The following is a 22,133-nucleotide window of genomic DNA, read 5'->3' as shown; positions in this document are numbered from 1 at the left end:
AAATATAAAGTGAGAATTTTAGCATGATTTCGTATTTCTTTTATTTTCTAATGGATATGTTTAAATGTTAAATCAACATGCAAATTACACGTATTGACATTGAGAGTATACGTGGGAATCTGAGATTGACAGTTATGAGTTAGCATTGTTTTGCCTTTGATTATACGTAGGTATTACGTTTACATCAACAAATACTTTGTTTGTACAATTCAATATACAGTACTGTACAAGCTGCTTTCCTCTTAACAATAAGACAACATAAAGGGTTCACGTGTTATAGATTAACAGAGTTGTAAATACGTAAGTGATTCGTATCATTTTTCATATTTCAATTTGTTTTTAGGACTTATTATGTTATATAACAAAAGATAAGCTATGTCACATGGGTGTCACATGATGCTGTATGATTATTGGTATTCTTCAAAACTAACCAACCGGCACGTGAGCTATTAGGCTCCCTAATGAGGATACAGTAATGTCAAGGCCAATCATTGATTAATTAAATAGTCAATGCACATTGTCGTGTTATTCCACAATGACCCAAAATTCCACGAATGGTACCGATTGTCGATACACAAAGATAACTATTCGATTACTCAAATATCATTCACTCTGGTTGATGGTCAACCTCCTCTAGAAGTTCAACCTTTTCTTGGTGGGTTCCCAGTAATGGAGAGTTTACTGGGCACGTTCTGCCTTCGTCAGAAGGCGCCTGTTTTTCACTTTTCCTACTCTCGTGTTCATCCCATGTGGGCTTTATTTCAATCACAATGGAGTTGGCATGGTTACCAGACCTACCGTCCGCACCGGTAGCAGGATTGGGCTGGTTGACGTCAATCACAGATTGAAGAACCCTATTTTCGTACCCATAATGTGACACCAAACTACTTTCCCTATCTGCTGACCTATGGTCATTGCTCTTCCCTTCCACTCCCCGCTGTTGCATCAACTCCACATACTCCTTGTATGCCTCCACAGATTTATAGTCTCTGTCTGTAATTCCTTGGTTGGAGTTTTTCCTCAGGCGTAATGGAACTTTAATTCCCCACTGCGCTGGTCGGTATTTCATATATTCATGTTTTAATGGACGATCGATTTTCCTCGTTTTGGATGAAGCGTGTTCATAAATTCGCCCCATGTCACTTGGTTGTCTAACTACGGTTGTTAACTGTCCCGCATTTTCCTTCAAGAATTCAGTGCTTGCTTCAATTCTTCGAACTTCAAAACAATTTTCGCTCGTGACAGAGTCCATTGTGTTTTGTTTTTGAAGTCCCTTTACCTGAATTGATTCTACTCGTTTCTTTTCCGGTTGTGGTACTATCATCCTGTTTGATAGGACCGCATCTTTAACCTGTCGCTCTAACACCATGTTTTTTCTACTATTGTCAACGGGAATATCACCGACCGTCCATGGTCTGTCGTTAACGATTCGAGGAAGCGTGCACACATGGTATCGCAACTTGTCCTTAGATAAACAATATGTATTCCGGTACATCCGGTCACGTGCATCTTTGGCACGCGCAATATTTTCCTTCCACTGCTCCCAAGCATCTGGTTGCTTAATTGTATCGTCGGTCGTCTTAGTATCCTTATAAGATCCGTCCGAAAGCAGAAATTTGAACGCTCTTGGGGAAATTACAGATGGCGTTTTAGAAGAATTCTGTGACCTGTTGTTCGGTGTCTGCTTGCGTGGACTGAACGAAGAAGATAATTGTTCTTTCATCGGGCGGGGTATTCGTTTGGGGCTTATAACATCGAACCGGAAGTTAGTGTCTCCACGATTATCGGGTATATCTGTTAAAAGTGGAGCGCGAACACCAACAGGGAACATACGCCGTGAAATGTTCTCTATTATAGCTTTCTCCTGCTGACGTTTATCTATCGACGCTCTGGGTTCGAATCGTCTTGCTGGAGTTTTCTCCGTCAGAAAGAAATCTAGACGACGCTTAGGCGGAGGGGGATTGTTCTCCATTTGAACAGACATTTTGTCGTTTTAAGTTTACTCCGTTGTCGTCCTTTTGTGTCAGTTTATACACTAGCTTATGGTATCCGATTCGAAAATCAAAATTCATGGTACACAGATCCCGTAACACATGTGTCCACGGAAAGAGGAATGTCCGTGGTGGAATTTGGAACACTAGGATGGCCGGTTGTGACGTAGAATCTTGGCTGAAGTGGAAACAAACTTCCCCTCACCTGTCCAGCGCACACTCCTGAAAGAAGGAATGGAAGTATACAGTTACATTTCGTTAGGTTAATCAACAGGTAAATCCCCGGTAGAAAGCCTTACTAAACCTATCCGATTATAACAACTTATTATGTGGGCAAAGGGCATTCAAATTCGTACTGGGTATTTAACAAAAGTGAAAAGATTCTATTAAATAAATACATCTACCTGAATTTATATGTAAAAAGCCGATTTACAATGCAGTGCCGGGGTAAATAAACTCGCTGTATATATATGTCTGGTGTAGCTACGGGCTGACGCCTTTGTATGTTATGTGTACAGAACTCCACTCCGCTAATGGCGTGGACTTGTTGATCACTTCAAATTAATTATAATTGAAGAAGTTCGATCATTTATAGGGTGTAATGTACTAGACTCGTATTATTAGGTTTGTCAGGTGTGCATTGTTGTGTGTGAGTAGTAGTGGAATATTATGACATCTAGGTATATTATATATCAACGCCGGCAGCACGTGTGTTGGGTAGACCTAACGTAAACCTAATGTATCCTCTGTGACATGTTTATAGCGAACCTAAACCTGACACAACTAAATGAATGGTAGGGATTTAGGTGATAAAATCTTATCGATCAATAGACTTTGCAGTACAAAAATCCATGTTATTTTCTCCCTTTGTTGACTATTGACAGATGTATAACACAGGCTGACCTCTCCACATTATTAGGATAAATATTGGTATGTAAAAACGTTTAACAAGTCATCAAATATGTCTATCAGATAAAACTATTGATATCCATTTTTAAAAGATATTGTATTCATTTTCAAGTTGATAAAATCGTCTACGAATATTATTTTCCATTTTAGTTAGTCTCTTTTTCAGCCAACAAGCACAAATCTTCACGAGTTTCGTCAACGGAAAGAGAAGAAAATGTCAACTAATTTTTTTCTTCGTAAAAGAAATGGCTTCCAAGGACAACTGTTGAAATCTACACGTCATGTTTTTGTTTCCTATACGCAATACATTTCGACAGCTGATGGTATGATTATGTAGGGTACGAAGTTCAGCCACACAGAAAGGTGATTTCACATAGAATATGATAATCATTCTATCAAAACTACAATCGATTTTAAGGTCACAACACTAAACATATTTACATATCCCAGATTCTAAGTCTATTCTGCTGACACAGATAAGGTGATTTCACAGTAGGAAAACAGCTATGATAATCATTCTATCAAAACAACTTTCAGCAGTAAAGATAACTGTTGAAATAAGAGATTTTATATGCTGTTTTGTACAAATTATTTAAAAAGATTTTCCAGATAGTTGTCATGTTAATTGAAGTTTGGAACTACATTTCTGCGCGGAGCAATAATCTTGGCCTACGTAAGAAACCGTAATCAGGCAAAAAATTCAGCGAAACGTCACTGACAGGTCAACAAAGAATGAACAACAAAATTACTGCAGTTTCGATTGTCTGATTTTCAATCAATATCACAGGATAAATAGAATACCTGGCCAGTGTCTTAAATATATAAGTCGTATTTTGGCTCGGAACAGAAACCTTCACCCTCACCAGAATACAGCTTATATTTCAAGACACTGACAATGTATTCTCTATATATAAAACAGGCGATGGAGGTCGTTAAAAACCATTATATATATACAGCCGATGGATGTCGTTAAATGCCATTATATATAAAACATGTTCGTTTGAGTATATGTGTATCACTATTTATATTTTATAAATGACACACAAGGTATACACGTCACTTTAAACCACACATAAAGCTCAAATAAAAAAAACTTTATGAAGACACCGCTTGAACGTTCGACTTGGAGATGAATCAATATGTACATCAAACACGTTCTGTGATACATTTTCTATCAATAACGAGAAGTATTTTGTAAATGATTGATGTGAAATAACTTGCACGTCTCTCAAGGCAGTATTTCATCTCCTACAAGCTTGTTGTTGTAAAAGAAAGCCTATTAATGTTTCATGGCATGGCACACAACAGGGAGAAAACATTTGCAAATAGCTATTGATGTATATGTCTGGTGTGTAAAATATCTCCAAACATTGACATAGAAACAGACAATAAATGCCACGGAGTGTGCAAGCATAACTTATGTAAAATCACACAGTTTATTACTGCTGAATGACTGTTAAGAATCATAATGTTAGTGTTCATGTTTATCTCACCTGTCAGGTAAAAACTGTCCCTTTTAGTAATGCTAAGTATTCCCTGTCAGTTCGAGATTCACTGGTAAGGGTTGACCACTTGAGGAGCACTCTTAGATAAACACTATTACCAGCTACAAGATTGGGTCAAGCACGAAGGAGACTTCTGTCAACACTTCCATTCTTATCCAATTCCACGAATCATCTTTTCAAATGTTATACAAATGTCGATATTTAAAATTCGCCCTTCCTGTTATAGATGTGCCGACTATCCAGCTAAAAAACCAATACACAAACAGTTATTATTAAAGGTGTGACAACGACCGACAGATCTAAGACCGGTGGAGGGTGTAGAAAGTCCTGATTCCGCCGGGTAACCTTGTCTGATTAAATTGGGATATAGTCAGGATAATTGTCTGTTTTGATCCTCAAGGGTATATGGCTTTAGAATAGCAGTTCCCATCAAACTAACGACAGCTTTAAACAGGTGCTTTCGTGACAAATATCGTCACACGGTAATTTGTTTACCGCGATCACAAAGACTTGTCTTTAAAACATGTTCAATGACTATGGTCTGATATTAATTGAAGTTTTAAATCTAAATTACATTCACGTTAATTTGACGCGAGAAGTGGTGTAGAGGACTTGGAATTAAGCCTAAAATACATTCATTACACACGTCAACTTGTATGTTGATACAAGCCGGTAGAAAATGTGTCCAACTGTCAGACTAGACCAATGCAGTCACAAAGTTCAGAAAAAGGGGCTATTGATTTTTGCGTGAATGAGTTACAAAGGAATCTGTAATTTATTATCTTAAGCTGTAAAACAAACTAACGTCTCAGCCACGGTGCTATATTTTTATAGGAAATATTTCTTTTACCGTATTCTTCCCCATAATAGGTTTACGACGATATAGCTATGTTTTGCTTTACACCTGTAAGCTGGGAGTTCAATAAACGTTTACAAGTAAAAAATAATCGTCTACAGTAAATCGTGTCTTAAAAGACAGAATAAATAAGTTTTTATGGCGAGAGGACTAAAAAATCGAATGTGTTATCATCATTTGATTAATTACTTCCTCTATTTGTGTCGATATTCTTACTTGCTGATTGCATTCGATTTCCGACATAACTTACACTCTGATACACATACTCTTTCATTATATTGTATGAATGCTAAGAATTGCATTTCATCTATTGTAATCCTATTTATATTTTGGACAATCCGTTCAAACGGCCTTTATGTTGTAAATTGAGAGAGTAGTTTGTTGAACATATACGGTAGACAAACAATGTAGATGAATAACATTAAACAAACAACACGTATGACTTTAAAAACAAAATTTTAATTTATATTTGAAAGCTTATCCTTAACTTCAACAACTAAATAGTAATTCAATACAAATATAATATTATGATACCACGAGGATATATCTAGTAGCGCTGGCAAACAGGTGTTGTACAATCAGGTATGTCAATATGTACAACCGGGTACTTCAAATATGTCTGGTCACTCAGTGGTCAGTTAATCAAACAAAATAAAGCTACCTGACCAACCAGTAAATAAAACTTTCGTGAACAATTACCACCAAGAAGAATTTATTTTATGTTTTCCTACCGATAAACAATGGTATTTTTTCACAAATGGACAGAAATGGTATAACACGAGACACAGAGAATACAATTGCTTGTATGCATTACAGCTTATACTCGATATTAAGTGTGGTAAATCATATGTTAAACACGAGCTTTACAATTTATCTGTGTTATGAAATAGAACTCAGGAAAGCTCTACATCCTGAACTATAATGTATATTTTATATAGAAGTTGTTGATTCTTTCCGGATACATATACTAGCCAAACACAAATAAGTGACAAACGTTTCTGAAGTGTTACCTTTGACGACCTAGATGTCATAAATAATAATAATAAAAAAAACCAAATCAGCTGGTCAATAAACAGTAACAATATGATTCAAACCATTCCTGTCTTACCTCGACATTTATCTTTGACTTGCATTTCGTTTAATTCGGTAGAATGGAACGGTAATTTGAGAATGAAATTCTAATAATAGTACGAGATGAAACAGAGGCAAGTGAACTATATATTAGGTGAATTTATAACGTCATGAAACATAAAAAACAGACAGTTTAATCATTTTAAACACCTACTGTTTTGAACTGCTGGAGTGACAAATTGATTAATAAACAATTAAAGATATAATATGATATGCTCAACCTGGCAAGGGAAGGCGTCGCTTCACAAATCACGAGAGATTTACATATATAGTGTACATCTGATCAACCGATGAGATTTTGCACACTCTTCCTCTCTCTTTCCCCTCCCCATCCCTTTATCTCTCTCTCTCTTCCTCTCTCTATCTCCTCCTCCTTATATCCCCCCTCTCTCTCCTCCTCATCTCGCTGTCTCTCTCTCTCTTTTTTTTCTCCTACTCCTCCTCATCTCTCTTTCTCCCCCCTCTCTCTCCTCCTCCTCCTCCTCCTCCTCCTCATCTCCCCCTGTCTCTTACAGTAAATTTACGCCGTTAGCTATAGTTATTCATAATTTAGAACATGTGGTGTTATACGTGTTACTCATTGTTAAACTAAGATTTGTGTGCTTTTTTTCTCTCTGAAACTAGGATAGGAAATATTTTAAGACATTTATCAACATCGTATTCTAAAATGTTTTAATGAAAATCTATAACTGATAAAATAGAAACGAATTGCTGTTACTAAGGAGAATGATATAAAACATTGGTCTTATTTGATTTACCGTTAACAATTTTACACAATACCTTCAACCATTAGTCACGTGGCATCGACATGGCGTTGTTAATAAATTGAGAATAACGATTTAGAATTAAACTGGATATAGTTCTTGTCTTGAATCTTTTTGTGTCTCCTTGAACGTATGTATTGACGATAGCTCGTTTATCTGATGTTTTAAGGAGAAACACCGCCAATGTTAGTATCACTGTAAGGACACATCCTATGCCCAGCAATATATCATTAAATATGCCTGTTATTATAAGAACATTTTTCCTGATCATCATCAATTCTTGGATTATTGAACAAAACAACATATACAGAGCATTTGTTCCAAGGTAAAACATGCATAAGTTGGTAGGCTGTAATGAGAGGCATCTAAAAAAGGCTCCAAATATCGACAGGGATCAGGATTGATGCATTCCACAGTATGAGGTATCACTACGTTTAAACACTTCTTACATGCGCCAGACACTGAGACAAAGTTAAGACCTACTGGAACTGCAGTTTTCAAGGTCTCAGTGATCTAAGCGCCAATGCACGTTATATCACAACTACAACACGAATTTTAATGTGTCCCGGAAGTTAGAAATTTCTTCCAGTGTCTTGATTCTAGTGTTTGATGGAGTATGACAGTCATGTGATGCATGTATTGTCAATGTCGTATGCATTCTTATATCGTTTTCGGACTATGACTAAACTTTTTATACTGGTCATCGTCAACTTTTTATGATGCATTATTGCAGATACCAATCAAAGACCATATTAAAGAGGTATACCACTGAACTGTCATAGGCTGGACACGTAGTAATGACACGTAATCTCAGAAATCGTCAGAAAACACAAAATTACTTTAAAATAGGTTCAAAACTGTTCGAACAAGCTATGGTGCCTCATGTTTCCTGAAAGAAAATGAAAAGTGAACATTTTCTCGCCACACTTCTGTATTTTTTGATCGCGCATTAAACTCCGATACTTAATAAACATATGTTTAGTAGATATTTAAATAAACCTTCTACTTTCCAACAATTTTTGATTTAATCGTTTATATGATAGATATTCATCCATTGATAAACTATATGATAGGTATCAGGTATACGTTGTCTTAGTTAAGTAGAAGTCGATACTTACCTGAGTTACGTGAGATGTAACAATCTTTTGGTGAATTAAATCATATATCCACACACAATATAGCGTATTTTGTCAGGTAATGATCAATATGATCTGATTCATAATGAGCTTTTGTTTCATCCATATACAAATAAACGTGCTGGAAAGCCAACACTGAACTTTGTACACCACTTGGCCATGAAACACAGGGTCTACTATACCATGCTGCAAAATTAGGCCAATTTCGTAGAGAGCACATTACTTTAGAACTAACCCGTCACCCCAAAGGCCTGTCGTGCCATCTATATTCACCAGTAGAATGGTATTACGGATATGTCACTTATATAATTAATACGATTTATGAACAGGTGCAAAACTTTTATGTTGATTGTTATGTGGTTATTCATTGTCCGATATTTTCAAGCATATTATATTAACCTGATAGAAACAGCAGACATAGCTGTGTCTATACAAGTCATGTTTATCTATTGTCTCATCGGATATGCAATCTTGTCGATACAGATCTAAGTAGGAGAATAACGTGTATAACGATCAGGAGACAATACTTATCTTACCTAATCTGTTTTAGCTAAGGCGTAACACCTTAGTACACTGTACAGATGTTTCACTGGGGTAATACATCTAAACATCTCCCTCTTAGGCCTTTATGTTCACATTAGCATAAATGTACTTTTACAAGGAGAAAATGGACCGTCCAAGGTATGCTGTTTACAGGTGTCATTGGGTGCAGACTTGTTAACATAAGCGTGAGATATAAGGAGGTGTAGGTTGCATGAAACGGAATAATTGATAGAGGGTAGTGCAAGGTTTTTATACATATGATTCAAAATCAAGGTCAAATGACAGCATAACAGGTAAAATATACATACATGTTAACAAACAATGAAGTAGTACAGTTCAAGCTAATGTTGTCTGTTATTACTATCAATATTACATTTCTGATTGAACCAACAATTTTAAAACAGGAATAACTATCAGTATTTGTTATTAAATACTCAAGTACAAAATATCTCAGAAAAATGTAGGTCAAAGAAAGCGAAGAGAAGAGATTCCTGAAAATAGAGGTCACTTAACATACAAGAAAGAGACAGCAAAAGCTAAAGGCCGTGTATAACTAACAGAAAAGGTAAATAAAACTAAAGTTACAAAAGGGAAAGAAACATCTGAAGTATAGCTCAGAAAAACACGATGGAAAGAGATAACTAAAAAGATAGGTCACTCAATAAACAGCAAAAATATACGATGTAACAATATATATATATATAAATATGAATGATAGATAAGAAAGGACTGAGGTAACTAGATGAATTAAACAAAAATGTCATTAACTACAACCAGCTAGAGAAGCAAACAAGGTAGACTCCTGAGAACATGCGTATATTGCTATACGAACCAGAATTAAATACCGGCGCGACAAACAAACAAAGTAGTAAGGGATTAACTTCAGAATACCAGGTACATACAACTCACCAAAGCAGCCAACTTTCTGACAATGTATTTAAACATAAATATTGCATAATAGCCGGTCAGCGAAAACTACGGCCATTAAGTACCAGGGAAACTACATATATATTCACGTACATTAACAGTACATTTCATATCACAATAACATCCAAATGTGCATCATTACAACAAACAGAACCAAAATTTACCTTTACGCCTCTTCACGCAGACAGTCCAATTCGCCAACTACCCACGTAAAGAAAACGTTTGAACTCAGTGTTCAATAACCTAATGGAAATGGTCACATGGACGCTCACATCCTGCCGTGTGTCCGCGTGTATTGTGCGCCCGGGTACTGACTATAAATCTGCCTCGTTGTTCGTTACATTCAGTAATTACGTGGACGTGTCTCTGTCACAATGGTAATTAGTGCCCTATATAGGGTCCCACATCCATCAGAAAGTCGATAACAGTTTGATTATAAAGAAACAATTACTGTTCACACGCCAATATTTGTCTTCGGACCACAGGTAGAACACACGGCTGGTAGATCTAACAGGTAGAAACAGACAGGAAACACTCTGCTTGATAACGCTCACTGAACGAACCGAATTTACCTTAGACTAAACGTACCTTCGGTTTCAGCAACATGCCAAAAAGAACAATCTTCTTAAGGTATAACTGTATTTTCAAGTGAAGGTCATTAAGCTATCTATCTTATCATTTTAAGGTATTAAATGACCAAATAAATTCAATAACGGTGTCAATACTCAGCATTGATTTGATGGGTGATATTTATTCGGTATTGAGATCGCTATTACTGTAATATATAATGAACAGTTAGTTTTGCAAAACTTAGCCATAAATAAGTGTGTGATTATGAGTAAAAAGAGAACGACTTTAAACCTCTTATTTCGATAACATAAATTTGTAATCTAGATTATCTTGTTGTATTCTGTACAATGTTTGTCCTCAACAATTCAATGTCACGTTCGTAACTTTTATCACAAGTGCATAGGCTATAAACGACCTCAGCATATCAGTAATTCTCTGTCTGGTACACCTGCGCACAGTGTCACAAATTCTTGATATATCTGTGTGAAATGCATTAATATCTACCATATGCATGAAGGACAACTGAATCAACTGCAGTAAATTGAAGATAAAACTTTGTCTGTGGTGATTCGTAACCTTTTAGACATTACCAGTAATCTACACTGATGTCGTCGTTAAGACCAGGTGACCATATATGATGTGGTTCCCGGTGACCTACATGCTTCCTTGAATAAAACATAAGACTGCATGATGAATTTATCATTGGAAGGCGTCATCAGCAACACTCATTTGGCCCTTAACCTGATAGTAAAATTTAATCATCATCTTCTTTAATGTGGTTTCTCGGCTAAGTGCTATCATTATTTCCTGCATTCTATTCAACATATCACTACACCTTACATTAAATTGCATAAAGTTCAGGTAATAAAGCAAACAATTCTGTAAGGAAGAGCGCATTACTAAAATTTACAATGAAGTCCTGATAAGTGATCTAGTTTGATTGAAATCACATTGATCTGTTAAACTTTTCGTTTTATGCTCGCCATAAGGATGTAATGGGGAAATATTCTTTTCTAAATCTGAACACAATTGACACGCTAAAATATCATGGTGAATTCCATGAAGTAATTTCACGTTCCAAAATGACAAAAAGGTTACCAACAACGAAAAACCAGACATGTGAACGAGCAGCGAACACATTTAACATCATATCGCAATAGAATATTAGCCAATGAGATCATGGTGGTAACCATAAAGATTTCCCATTGTCTTCCTCATTGATGTAGGAACCATGTCGTGTCCTTGAATCTAAATCTGGATAGCAGTTTTCAAACAGCCTGGTATGAAAATAAACATTTATCATCCAAGAGAAAAGAGGAGCACACTTTGGTCGTATAGTTAGAAGATCTGAAAGATATTGTCAACCAGTAACTCAAACATTTTCACGATTTCTTGCTCAATGATTTCCTTGACTTTAGACATAATAGACATAAGTGATTACCACCAAACAGTTATATTACTGTTTGGGTTAGGCTTGTTCGACACTCGATAGTAAACATGGTGGTTGTGTTGTAATATTACCGGTACTCATTTGAAAACATGGCATTTCTTACTTGAATTGACAAACATTTACCTGGCGGGTGTCGTTGATAAAACAGAAGAAGCATACTCTTCCGGAACATCTGGTCCTATTCTCATATTACTTTTTCATGAGCTTTCGTGTGTAAGGTTTTCCGTTGTTCATATTTTGCCCTAATTGTATTGAATTTGAGTATGAATTATTATTATGTTGACATGTTTGTGTGTTTAAATTGTTTTTAAAGATTGCCTTTAAGTATAACCAGTAGTGAAGAAGTACAAGACACTTATCCTTCCAGAATACCATGTCTTATTTTCTTTGTACTTTTTCCTAGGTATGTATTTAATTGTCCTTGATTATATCTTGTCCTCGTTCAATCCATTTTTGAGGGTTTTTTTTCTAATTTTGATATATCGATGGTAAATTCAGTCTTTGTCCCTCATATATAAATGCATTTTTATTTTTGGTTTCCTCCTTCTGTATACTAGTTGTATATAAAGTTCACATGAAAATGTATCTAGTTTTCAACACTGTGTTTGAATGTAGGCCATATCAGACTTATGTTAAATCATCTCGATCTAAACAGGTTTAATAAGGTTATATTTCCTGATGTCTGTGATTTATCAAAATATCATGAAACTGTATGTGATTACGAAAATGTAACAATGTAAAGTCCTCTAACGTCAGGTTCAGATTGTTATCAGGCAACACATTATCAAGTGGTTCACTTCAATTTTCTTTAAACTTCATTGTGAAATTGATGTTGATATTGCTAGATAAGTACATGTAAGCAGCTCAAGAATAAGTTCACCAGTGATTCATATCTTATTGATACGACTGGGTGTAAATGAAACTTTCTTAAAGGTTATATTCATCGATGTAGAAGATTGCATTCAACAATGGGTGGAATGTTTAAAGGCTCAACTAAATTTTGATTTATTTACATTTGCACGGCAATGCCAATATATAAACCAGGAAGATATATGATCATAGATTTACAGGGCTTAACACCATATTGCACTATTTGTCTGCGTTAAAGCCATAGGAAGACAATGTAGTGCAGTTTAAATCTGTCTAAGATCTTACCGGGATATCTTTTTGTAATCAATCTACCTCGAGGATACAGTATTTGTAAATTCCTGTCCCCAAATATCGTTATTCTTGTGATTTTAATGACTTGAATCTGTTGATAACCTTAGCTCAGTTCTGTTTACAAACAACCTTTGGTCATAGTTTATCGTTGAATTATCTAAATAGGAGTTTCTACCAAATAAAGATGTTATTTAACTTACTAATATATTACCTTATCACCAGAAGCAATCATAGGTAATCTTAACCCAGATTTCCCATCAGGAAGAAAATTACTCATTCCTGTCCTAACGGACCAACAATAATCAATGATACTTTAAAACAAATTAATCACCGTATCAACAAGTTTATCCATCTGGATAAGAAAAGAAAACTTTCGAATCTGATATCTGATCTGTATTTGTGTTGACGATTCTGTATGGTTTTCTAACCCACCCTTCAAATTTCTCTGTAGACCAGTTCCGATAAAATTGTCATCATGTTTTTTTTGTGTGTGTTTCCTTGTTTATTTCTATCACGATGATGAAATTTTTTGCATGTGTTCTCCTGATAGGTAAAGGGAGATCACTCAAATTCATATGTTGATCAACAATATACCAAGAGTCATTTACAAAACTCTTATCAATTAAATTAATTGATATGAAAGGCAAGGAAAAGGGAGGTACTGGCAGATTCAAAATCAGTTGATATTAACAGATGTCAAGACTCAAACACTGACACGATGTGACAATCTATAGACCAAATCAGATATAGAAATCGTCTTGTCCTCCGCTGTATTACAGTTAGTTCGTAGTTTTACTATAGGCCTTGTACCTGATTGTAAAGATATAAACAGTATGAAAATATCTTGAATAAATCCGTTTATAGAGATGATAAGAAAACATCCGGTATAGAGAAAATCGTAATAACTGTTATCAAACCAAAATGTAATACCTTAGTAATATTGCTATCCCAAGACATCGTTAGCAAATATTACATCCTATCATCAGAATATGCGTAGTTGTAACCAAAACAGTAAATGCTTTTTCTTGAAAAAAAATCAATCATAGGATTTACGCAATATCAGCTTAATAAATTGCAGGTTGACAAAAATAATGGGGAAATTAAATGGTCGTCATTGTGATCTCGTTGACAAATATTCGATTTATTTTATGCGATATGAAGCTGGACGTGTTTGACGCTCGTTAGTTTGCCTGTTGGTTCCGTTGTTTTATATGTAAGACGCCTACTCTTGCGGAATACCTGGTCTTTTTCTCCTTGTTTTGTTTTAGGAGTCTCTGTGTAAATCTTTCTTTGTTTCGTATTTTGCCTTAGTTTTATTGAATTTGAATTATGAGTATGTTGACATGTTGATATTTTCTTGATGTTTTATGAAATAGATGTTCTTCTATGTTCATCCATATTACGATATATTCATTTACCAGTTTACCATATCAAAATGCTCTGTACTTTAAGTATATTTCATAGTACATCTGTTTTCTTTGTGTTGTTTGAACAACCCTACTACCCAAGTATTTTGTGCTTTAATATGTCGCACTTCATTCGATGTTACAGGGTTATTTCCAGCTTTATGGACATATTTCATTGGGAAATCTTTCCATGTGGTAATGTTTTTATTGTTACTAATATGCTCCCTCCGCGTTAGTCTTCCTTTTGTTTCTATTTTTCCCTCGTTATATCGATTTTTACTTTGTATTACATTGAACATGTTAATATCCTCGTGTCTTTCTTATGTCAAATATAGATCTTGTAATGGCGTGATCCCACATCGTTAATGACTGAAGGCACAACAAAAGCGGTAGAAAACGTATTATAAGCAAATTAAGATATCTTGTGATTTATTGAAAACATACGTTTAGTGATTAACATATAGCCATATTGTGAGTGCTTGATAATATGTTGTAAACGATTAAGGACATCTCAAATATAAGGTGATATTTTCAATGATCGAATATTAAATCCTAAGCAATTGTATATCAATTGTGAGTAATTGGATAATTGTTTTACTAATTGTTGGCAATGGATTACATGGCGGGTTTCGTCCATGACGCAGATGGCGCATACTCTTCCAGAACACCTTATTTTATTCTTCTTGTAGTTTTCTTGGAGTCTCCGTGTAAATCTTTCTTTCGTTCATATGTCGCCACAGTCTTATTGAATTTGAGTTATGATTATGGTGAAATGCGGTTACTTTCTTGTGTTTCATTGGTAACGATAAATACAACAGTCATTGCTGCAGCAGGCTTTCCAATCCTTTTATGGTAATCAGGTTAAGGACAACCAGAGGATGAATGTCTATACTACTGATGATGTAGTAATTGTTTAATGAGACAAATGTCACATGAAATTGACGTCGGAAGAGGCTATTTTCTTTTGGTTTGAAATATTTCTGTCAGGTTGGTAATTTTACAATAAAATATAATGTTTCGATGACATACGTACGTAGTGCGCGAGATGGTAATAAATTGTCCAACTTTTCCGGCTGTGCTATAATTCTGTGTACAATAAGGTCGAAAATAGTGTGACAAGATGGTAAACAGAAAAAAGGTAGAAAACAATACACAAAATTGTAACAATATACTGCAGTCGATTCGGGTTTACAGTCAGTAAAATCGAGAAGCAGCTGATCTATCAAGCTTAAAGATAAATCCTGCATTGTAATGTATGACGAACTCCATTATATACAGCTAGATCTGCCTTAGTGCTGACGACTAAGGTATCCTATAAATCACAACAGGCTTAATGCCTTACCTGACAACACCTTATAATTATATTGAACACTTTGTATGTGGTACATATATAAAATGTAATTCAATACACCCAGACGAATGAAGATTATACATGCACACTAGTTTGTGTACTAATATATATCCTTCTGTACATAACGTTGTATAATAGAATTTGACTTTGATTTGTGATAAAATTCGTGAACGTTATGCCATTTATTAACTGAATTCTAACTTATGTAAATATTACTTTTCGATCGTTACAACAAAACTAAAGCATGAATTATGTACGTAAATTTGATATAAACCTTAATTCGAAAGGACCAAATGTGTTTACTTCAAACAAGGGCATATACCATTTATAAAATGGCAGATGTTTATCAGTATATTCAAGAAAAACAAACCATATTTAGAAATATACAGCACTCCAGTGGGTATGTTATAAAGAGCATTGTGGGTAATCGGATGGAACAAACGCTTGTATTTAAAGTGTTAAGGACAATAAACAAAGTAACAAATGAACATTTAATTCAGTACAAAGTGTACATTGTTTCTAAAAGTAACATGATTGACGTGTAGTTGTCTACAATAGAATATAATCTAATTGATAAAGTAAGCATTTATAATAATTTTGAAGTTTTAAGTTCGGATTTTATATTTCCCTATCTTGTAGATGGCTTATAGTGTAAGGAAATTCATAAGAACATATGATCCTTTAATATTTTATATACATATGCATGTGTATTGGTCATTGTTCGGTGTGATTCATTAAATCTGATTTAACTATACTGGTAAAGCTATCTGCTTTAATAACGAATTAGTCGTTCCACCATAATCCGGCCACACATGAGTGACTTGACTTAACAGGTCCTGTGTATTAGAAGCAGGTATTGCTATACCCTACAAGTCCGATGGTAACAGGCTTTAAATCGACAGTATTTTGTCATGGAGTAGTTAAGCAATGGTTCTTACGACTAGGCAAATACTTGGTTATCAACATGTAACACATTTTGTTGCAAAGAGCGCTGACTAAAAACACCCATGTTTAGACGAGAGGAATACAGACCGTAAACGGCTTATTAATACGGCCATGATCGGTAGATCGAATTTGGAATGGGATTTTATGAATGGAGTTCACTCAACTAACTATTTACCACAGGATAGCTAAGCATTCAAAGTAGCCAAAGAAACAGTCTCGGGACTCAGACCCGTTTCAGCAACCTTCCCACACTGATATCAAGTTCTACTATACCCATCTGGAGTGTGCTACTTCACTGCTGCTGATATGGGGTATCTTATGCTAATGAAGGTAAGTAGCACAGGCCGGTTCCATCTAAATACCAAAGTTTCATAGTACTGCCTGATAGTTTTCACATAACCCTGTCAATTAGATAAAAGATCTTGATAGAACAGAATTTTCAGAAAGTTACCACAGAACCGTGCTATCTATCTGCTTGAAGTTGGTAGCAGTACACTAGGTCTTGATGGCAGTTTCTGATAGTAACCACCAGACCGAGTAATAGTAATATTAAAAATTATAATGTCAGTAGTTCTTGATACTTAATACAGGACCCTGTCATCTAAGTATTGGTAGTTTCTGATAGCTACCACAAAACTGTCATCTGTATGCTAGAAATCTAAGTGGAGGAACATGCTAGCAGCTTCTAAAACTTACCACCGCATAGTGTCATCAATAAACTAGAAATTGATAGCGGACTCTAACATTTAAGTTAGGGCCGTGTGATATAAACACTATAAATTGATAGTAGTTCCTGAAAGTTACCACAGTACTGTGTTATCTAGGTACTGGAGCATACTAGTAGTTCCTTATAGTAACCACAAGTCTGTGTGATCTAGGTACTGGAGCATACTAGTAGTTCCTGATAGCAACCACAAGATTGTGTCATCTAGGTACTGGAGCATACTAGTAGTTCCTGAAAGTTACCACAGTACTGTGTCATCTAGGTACTGGAGCATACTAGTAGTTCCTTATAGTAACCACAAGATTGTCATCTAGGTACTGGAGCATACTAGTAGTTCCTTATAGTAACCACAAGATTGTGTCATCTAGGGACTGGAACATACTAGTAGGTTCCTTATAGTAACCACAAGATTGTGTGATCTAGGAACTGGAACATACTAGTAGTTCCTTATAGTAACCACAAGATTGTGTCATCTAGGGACTGGAACATACTAGTAGTTCCTCATAGTAACCACAGGATTGTGTGATCTAGGAACTGGAACATACTAGTAGTTCCTGATAGTAACCTCAGATCAAGATTGTGTCATCTAGGTACTGGAACATACTAGTAGGTTACTCATAGTAACCACAAGATTGTGTCATCTAGGCACTGGAACATACTAGTAGTTCCTCATAGTAACCACAAGATTGTTGCATCTAGGTACTGGAACATACTAATAGTTCCTGATAGTAACCTCAGATCAAGATTGTGTCATCTAGGTACTGGAACATACCAGTAGTTCCTGATAGTAACCACAAGATTGTGTCATCTAGGCACTGGAACATACTAGTAGTTCCTCATAGTAACCACAAGATTGTTGCATCTAGGTACTGGAACATACTAGTAGTTCCTGATAGTAACCACAAGATTGTGTCATCTAGGTACTGGAACATACTAGTAGTTCCTCATAGTAACCACAATATTGTGTCATCTAGGTACTGGAACATACTAGTAGTCCGTGATTGTTTCCACAAGATTGTGTCATCTAGGTACTGGAACATACTAGTAGTTCCTGATAGTAACCACAATATTGTGTCATCTAGGTACTGGAACATACTAGTAGTTCCTCATAGTAACCACAAGATTGTGTCATCTAAGTACTGGAACATACTAGTAGTTCCTTATAGTAACCACAAGATTGTGTTATCTAGGTACTGGAGCATACTAGTAGTTCCTTATAGTAACCACAAGATTGTGTCATCTAGGTACTGGAACATACTAGTAGTTCCTGATAGTAACCTCAGATCAAGATTGTGTCATCTAGGGACTGGAACATACTAGTAGTTCCTGATTGTTTCCACAAGATTGTGTCATCTAGGTACTGGAACATACTAGTAGGTTCCTCATAGTAACCACAAGATTGTGTCATCTAGGTACTGGAACATACCAGTAGTTCCTGATAGTAACCACAAGATTGTGTCATCTAGGTACTGGAACATACTTATTTTAGTTTTTATAGGACCGTGTCACTAGAACTAGAATTTGGTAGCAGTTCCGCAGTATCTACTTAAAGCTAATGTATATTTAGCTACATTTGTAGAAACACATCAGTGCGTATATCTTTTGACAATTTTTCGGAATCAGACCTAGATTGCCTTTGAAAATTTACCGGCATGTTAACTAATGCTAAGCTTTGATCCAGAAATTGCTCGCACTTATTCTAATAGGTTGGTAAGACATTTAGTGTATGTAGTTAGCGTCTGTAAGTGACCATGACCTAAGGTAAACGGTGTGTTGGACCTCTACACTGTGGTCGCTAATGTAGCCACACGCCCTCACGGCTCAGATACCACAGATACAGGCTTTATGTTATCGGGGTGGCGTGCGCTCATCACCACCCTGACACAATGGGGTCGATCAATTATCGATCAATAAACACGGTGACGGTCACCATAAAGTACAACGTAACATATATAACAACATACCTCTTGCTCTAGTCAGTCGTCACGTGAAATGTTTGTAGGAGCACACAATTTCATCTATATTTATAAATATCAAACAAAGTGTGTTCTGATAGTGATTTTTAACTTCATATATAGGAATTGATTGATTCTGATTCTAACGTAAAGGTAAATGATAAGATTTATTTGATTCTATTCGTCACGACACTGTTTGACAAGAAGTTACCCGGTATTACGTAAGATCGCTATCATTCAATTTAAAAGATATCTATATTGTTACATAATACATGACAAGAAGATAGGCTCACATTAATTACTTAAATGCCTTTCTTTATTCTTGATATTAAATCAGATCGAAATTCAAAACCTTTTCCGTTTTTTAAAACTCACTTATATACTCAGTTTCTCAATCGTTTTAACTGATACGCAGATTACACTATCAGGAGGGTAGAAAATATGCTATTATAACAGGGTAACAAATTGTTTCCAACTAACTATTTTGACACAATGACACATAGCATGGATGAATGGTACACATGTAATTAGATGACGTAACATGAGGGTATTATAAATCAGTCAACTGCCGACATCTTTCGAAGGATATCAGCTACTAACTTTTCCTACAACGAAACCAGCAAAGATAATTTTCCACCAAGCTGTATGCTAAACGTTATGATTTCGCAACTGATTCGATGTTTAAGAGAATGTTCCCATTATCACAATTTTCATGCAAGATATCGTTAACTGAAGGACAAAATCGTATCATAGGGTTTTAAAGGGGCAAATTTATTGGGACGTTTCTCATTTCGATTTTGTTTTTATTTCGTTGTTCGGTATGAATCTCAACCTGTGAGATGTTCGTTAGTTTGCCTGCTGGTTCCGTTGTTGTACACCTTGTTCTCATTTAATAACATGACGCTACTTACTTCGATTGGCCAAAGTTTACATGGCTGGGTTCATCGATTAAGCAGAAGACGCTTACTCTTCCGGAGCACATGATCTCTTTTTCCTTGTACATTTTCAGGAGCCTGTCGTTTTTTCTGTTCATACTTTCCCCAGTTTGATTGAATTTGAGTTTGGATTATGATTATGATCACAATCGGAAAATAGAAATCAGTTTTGAACCTTTATTTACTGGTTTATGGAAGGTTGGTTCTCTTGTCTTTATGACCTGTTTTGACAAGTTCTTCGATGAGTTCAGCTTCGTGCTATACCATATAAGGCGTTACCTAGATGGTTTATACAAGCTTCACGCTTCTCCATTATAATCGTGTATGACCTTCACCCTGTTTGTTTCCGCTTGTTTCGTGTATGTGTTCTGCTGTTTCTTATCGGCATTTGACCCTTTTATATAGACTTTTGGTTCATCGTTCTGCTTAATCAATTGGAACATAAAGATATGACACGCCAACTCGGGGTCATTCATAGTCAGATGAAACAAAAAATGTAAAGTAGAATCGTGCATTTCGTCTTAATTCAAAATCTTACATTTAATCATACGATTAAACGGAAATTAGGCAACAGGCTCTGTCTATACTAAGCCTCTCCCTTGGAGCGTTCTTGGGGCTTTAAAAATGCAGGACGGCTATTCTATAAAGCCGAGATTGTGTTGTTTTGTCGCCATAAATTCGGGTTTCCAGCTTAGTTTTTTGTATATCTGTAACAGTGTTAAAGGGACTAAAAGGTTAGATTTTTTATTTTTCCCTATGCGTTTGAATTTTGGGCAAGCATTGTAATACTTAAAATTAGTCTCTTAACAAAATTATAACACACTCTGAGAAAAATTGATAACGATTATCAGCTTCAAACTAACGCTAGTCGACACTCGCTGTTGTGTCTGCCATCCATTGCTGATTTGATCGAGAGTTCATTTATATGACCTTTAGGAGCCTCGTTTTAACTCCCCGTTTTAATATTAATTCTTACTATGTATAATTATGTAATTAGTCAAAACATAATTTGCCAGCCATATTTCGATTCTTACTTGTTTCATGCTTTACGCTTGGCAGAGCGAAATGAATGTATCTGAATTAATCTGAATCTAAATTTGCATGCGCAAAGACATTGTTTACATTCTCCGAACGATAATGATATGAATTAGTGTTGGGTCGCTCCTATTTTATTTTAATTTTTTTGACGTTGTTAATAAAATAGTTGTGGAAACTTTAAAATATCTTAATTAACAGAAAACATACAATTTTAAATAGATATTTAAATGTTATGACATGAATATCTAACCAAATAGTCCCTCTAAGGAGAGTGTTTACTATCGTTTTGCTGGAAACCCAAACTGTCGATGTTATTAAAAATATTACATTGTACAATACATCAGGAGGTCATAGCACAACAAGGATTGGTGCAACATCACTTTGGTCATGACCTGTAATTTACGATAACATTATTACTTTGTCCTAAAAAAACCTTGATATGGAATGTGTCACTTTCCGATTCGTTTGTTTCACACTCATCATTTGTTCCCAGCAAATTTCTGGCCTGGCGAGGTATATGACTTTGCTATTGTATTCCATTGGCTAATCTGCATTACTTCCTAGTTTTAAAACACTTCACAATAAATCGCTATATCAATATGTATGCTAATTTTGAAAGAATGCATTTTCAATTATATATTGAGTTGGTACTTATATGCAGTTAAGTTACCATTTAAACTATCCATTAACTTTATATCGGTGTACGGACTTACTTTTATTACAGACTTGACGCCTGTGTCTTTGACTGCAATCCTTTGACTTGCAGACCATTACAGGGATAGGGATATTACAAATAATAAACAAATAGGTATAAAACTGTATCCAAACACACATGA

General features: G+C 35.5%; 1 protein-coding gene across 1 annotated transcript; it reads right to left on the bottom strand.

Annotated features, from left to right (window-relative positions):
* Positions 1 to 607: 607 nt before the first annotated feature.
* On the bottom strand, positions 608 to 1,984 carry LOC132547657 (uncharacterized). The gene has a single exon (XM_060211443.1). The coding sequence runs from the start codon at positions 1,982 to 1,984 to the stop codon at positions 608 to 610; it is 1,377 nt and encodes a 458-aa protein (XP_060067426.1).
* Positions 1,985 to 22,133: the final 20,149 nt, after the last annotated feature.

The sequence above is a fragment of the Ylistrum balloti genome, unplaced genomic scaffold, assembly GCF_031769215.1.
Source record: "Ylistrum balloti isolate Yb309-2 unplaced genomic scaffold, AGI_CSIRO_Ybal_v1 Utg369972, whole genome shotgun sequence".
In the NCBI taxonomy this organism is placed as follows: Eukaryota; Metazoa; Mollusca; class Bivalvia; order Pectinida; family Pectinidae; genus Ylistrum; species Ylistrum balloti.
This window is presented reverse-complemented; position numbering and strand designations above follow the sequence as displayed.

What these genes read in the sequence shown, in the direction of transcription:
- LOC132547657 (XM_060211443.1), bottom strand. Translation starts at nt 1,984, where the DNA reads ATGTCTGTTCAAATGGAGAACAATCCCCCTCCGCCTAAGCGTCGTCTA.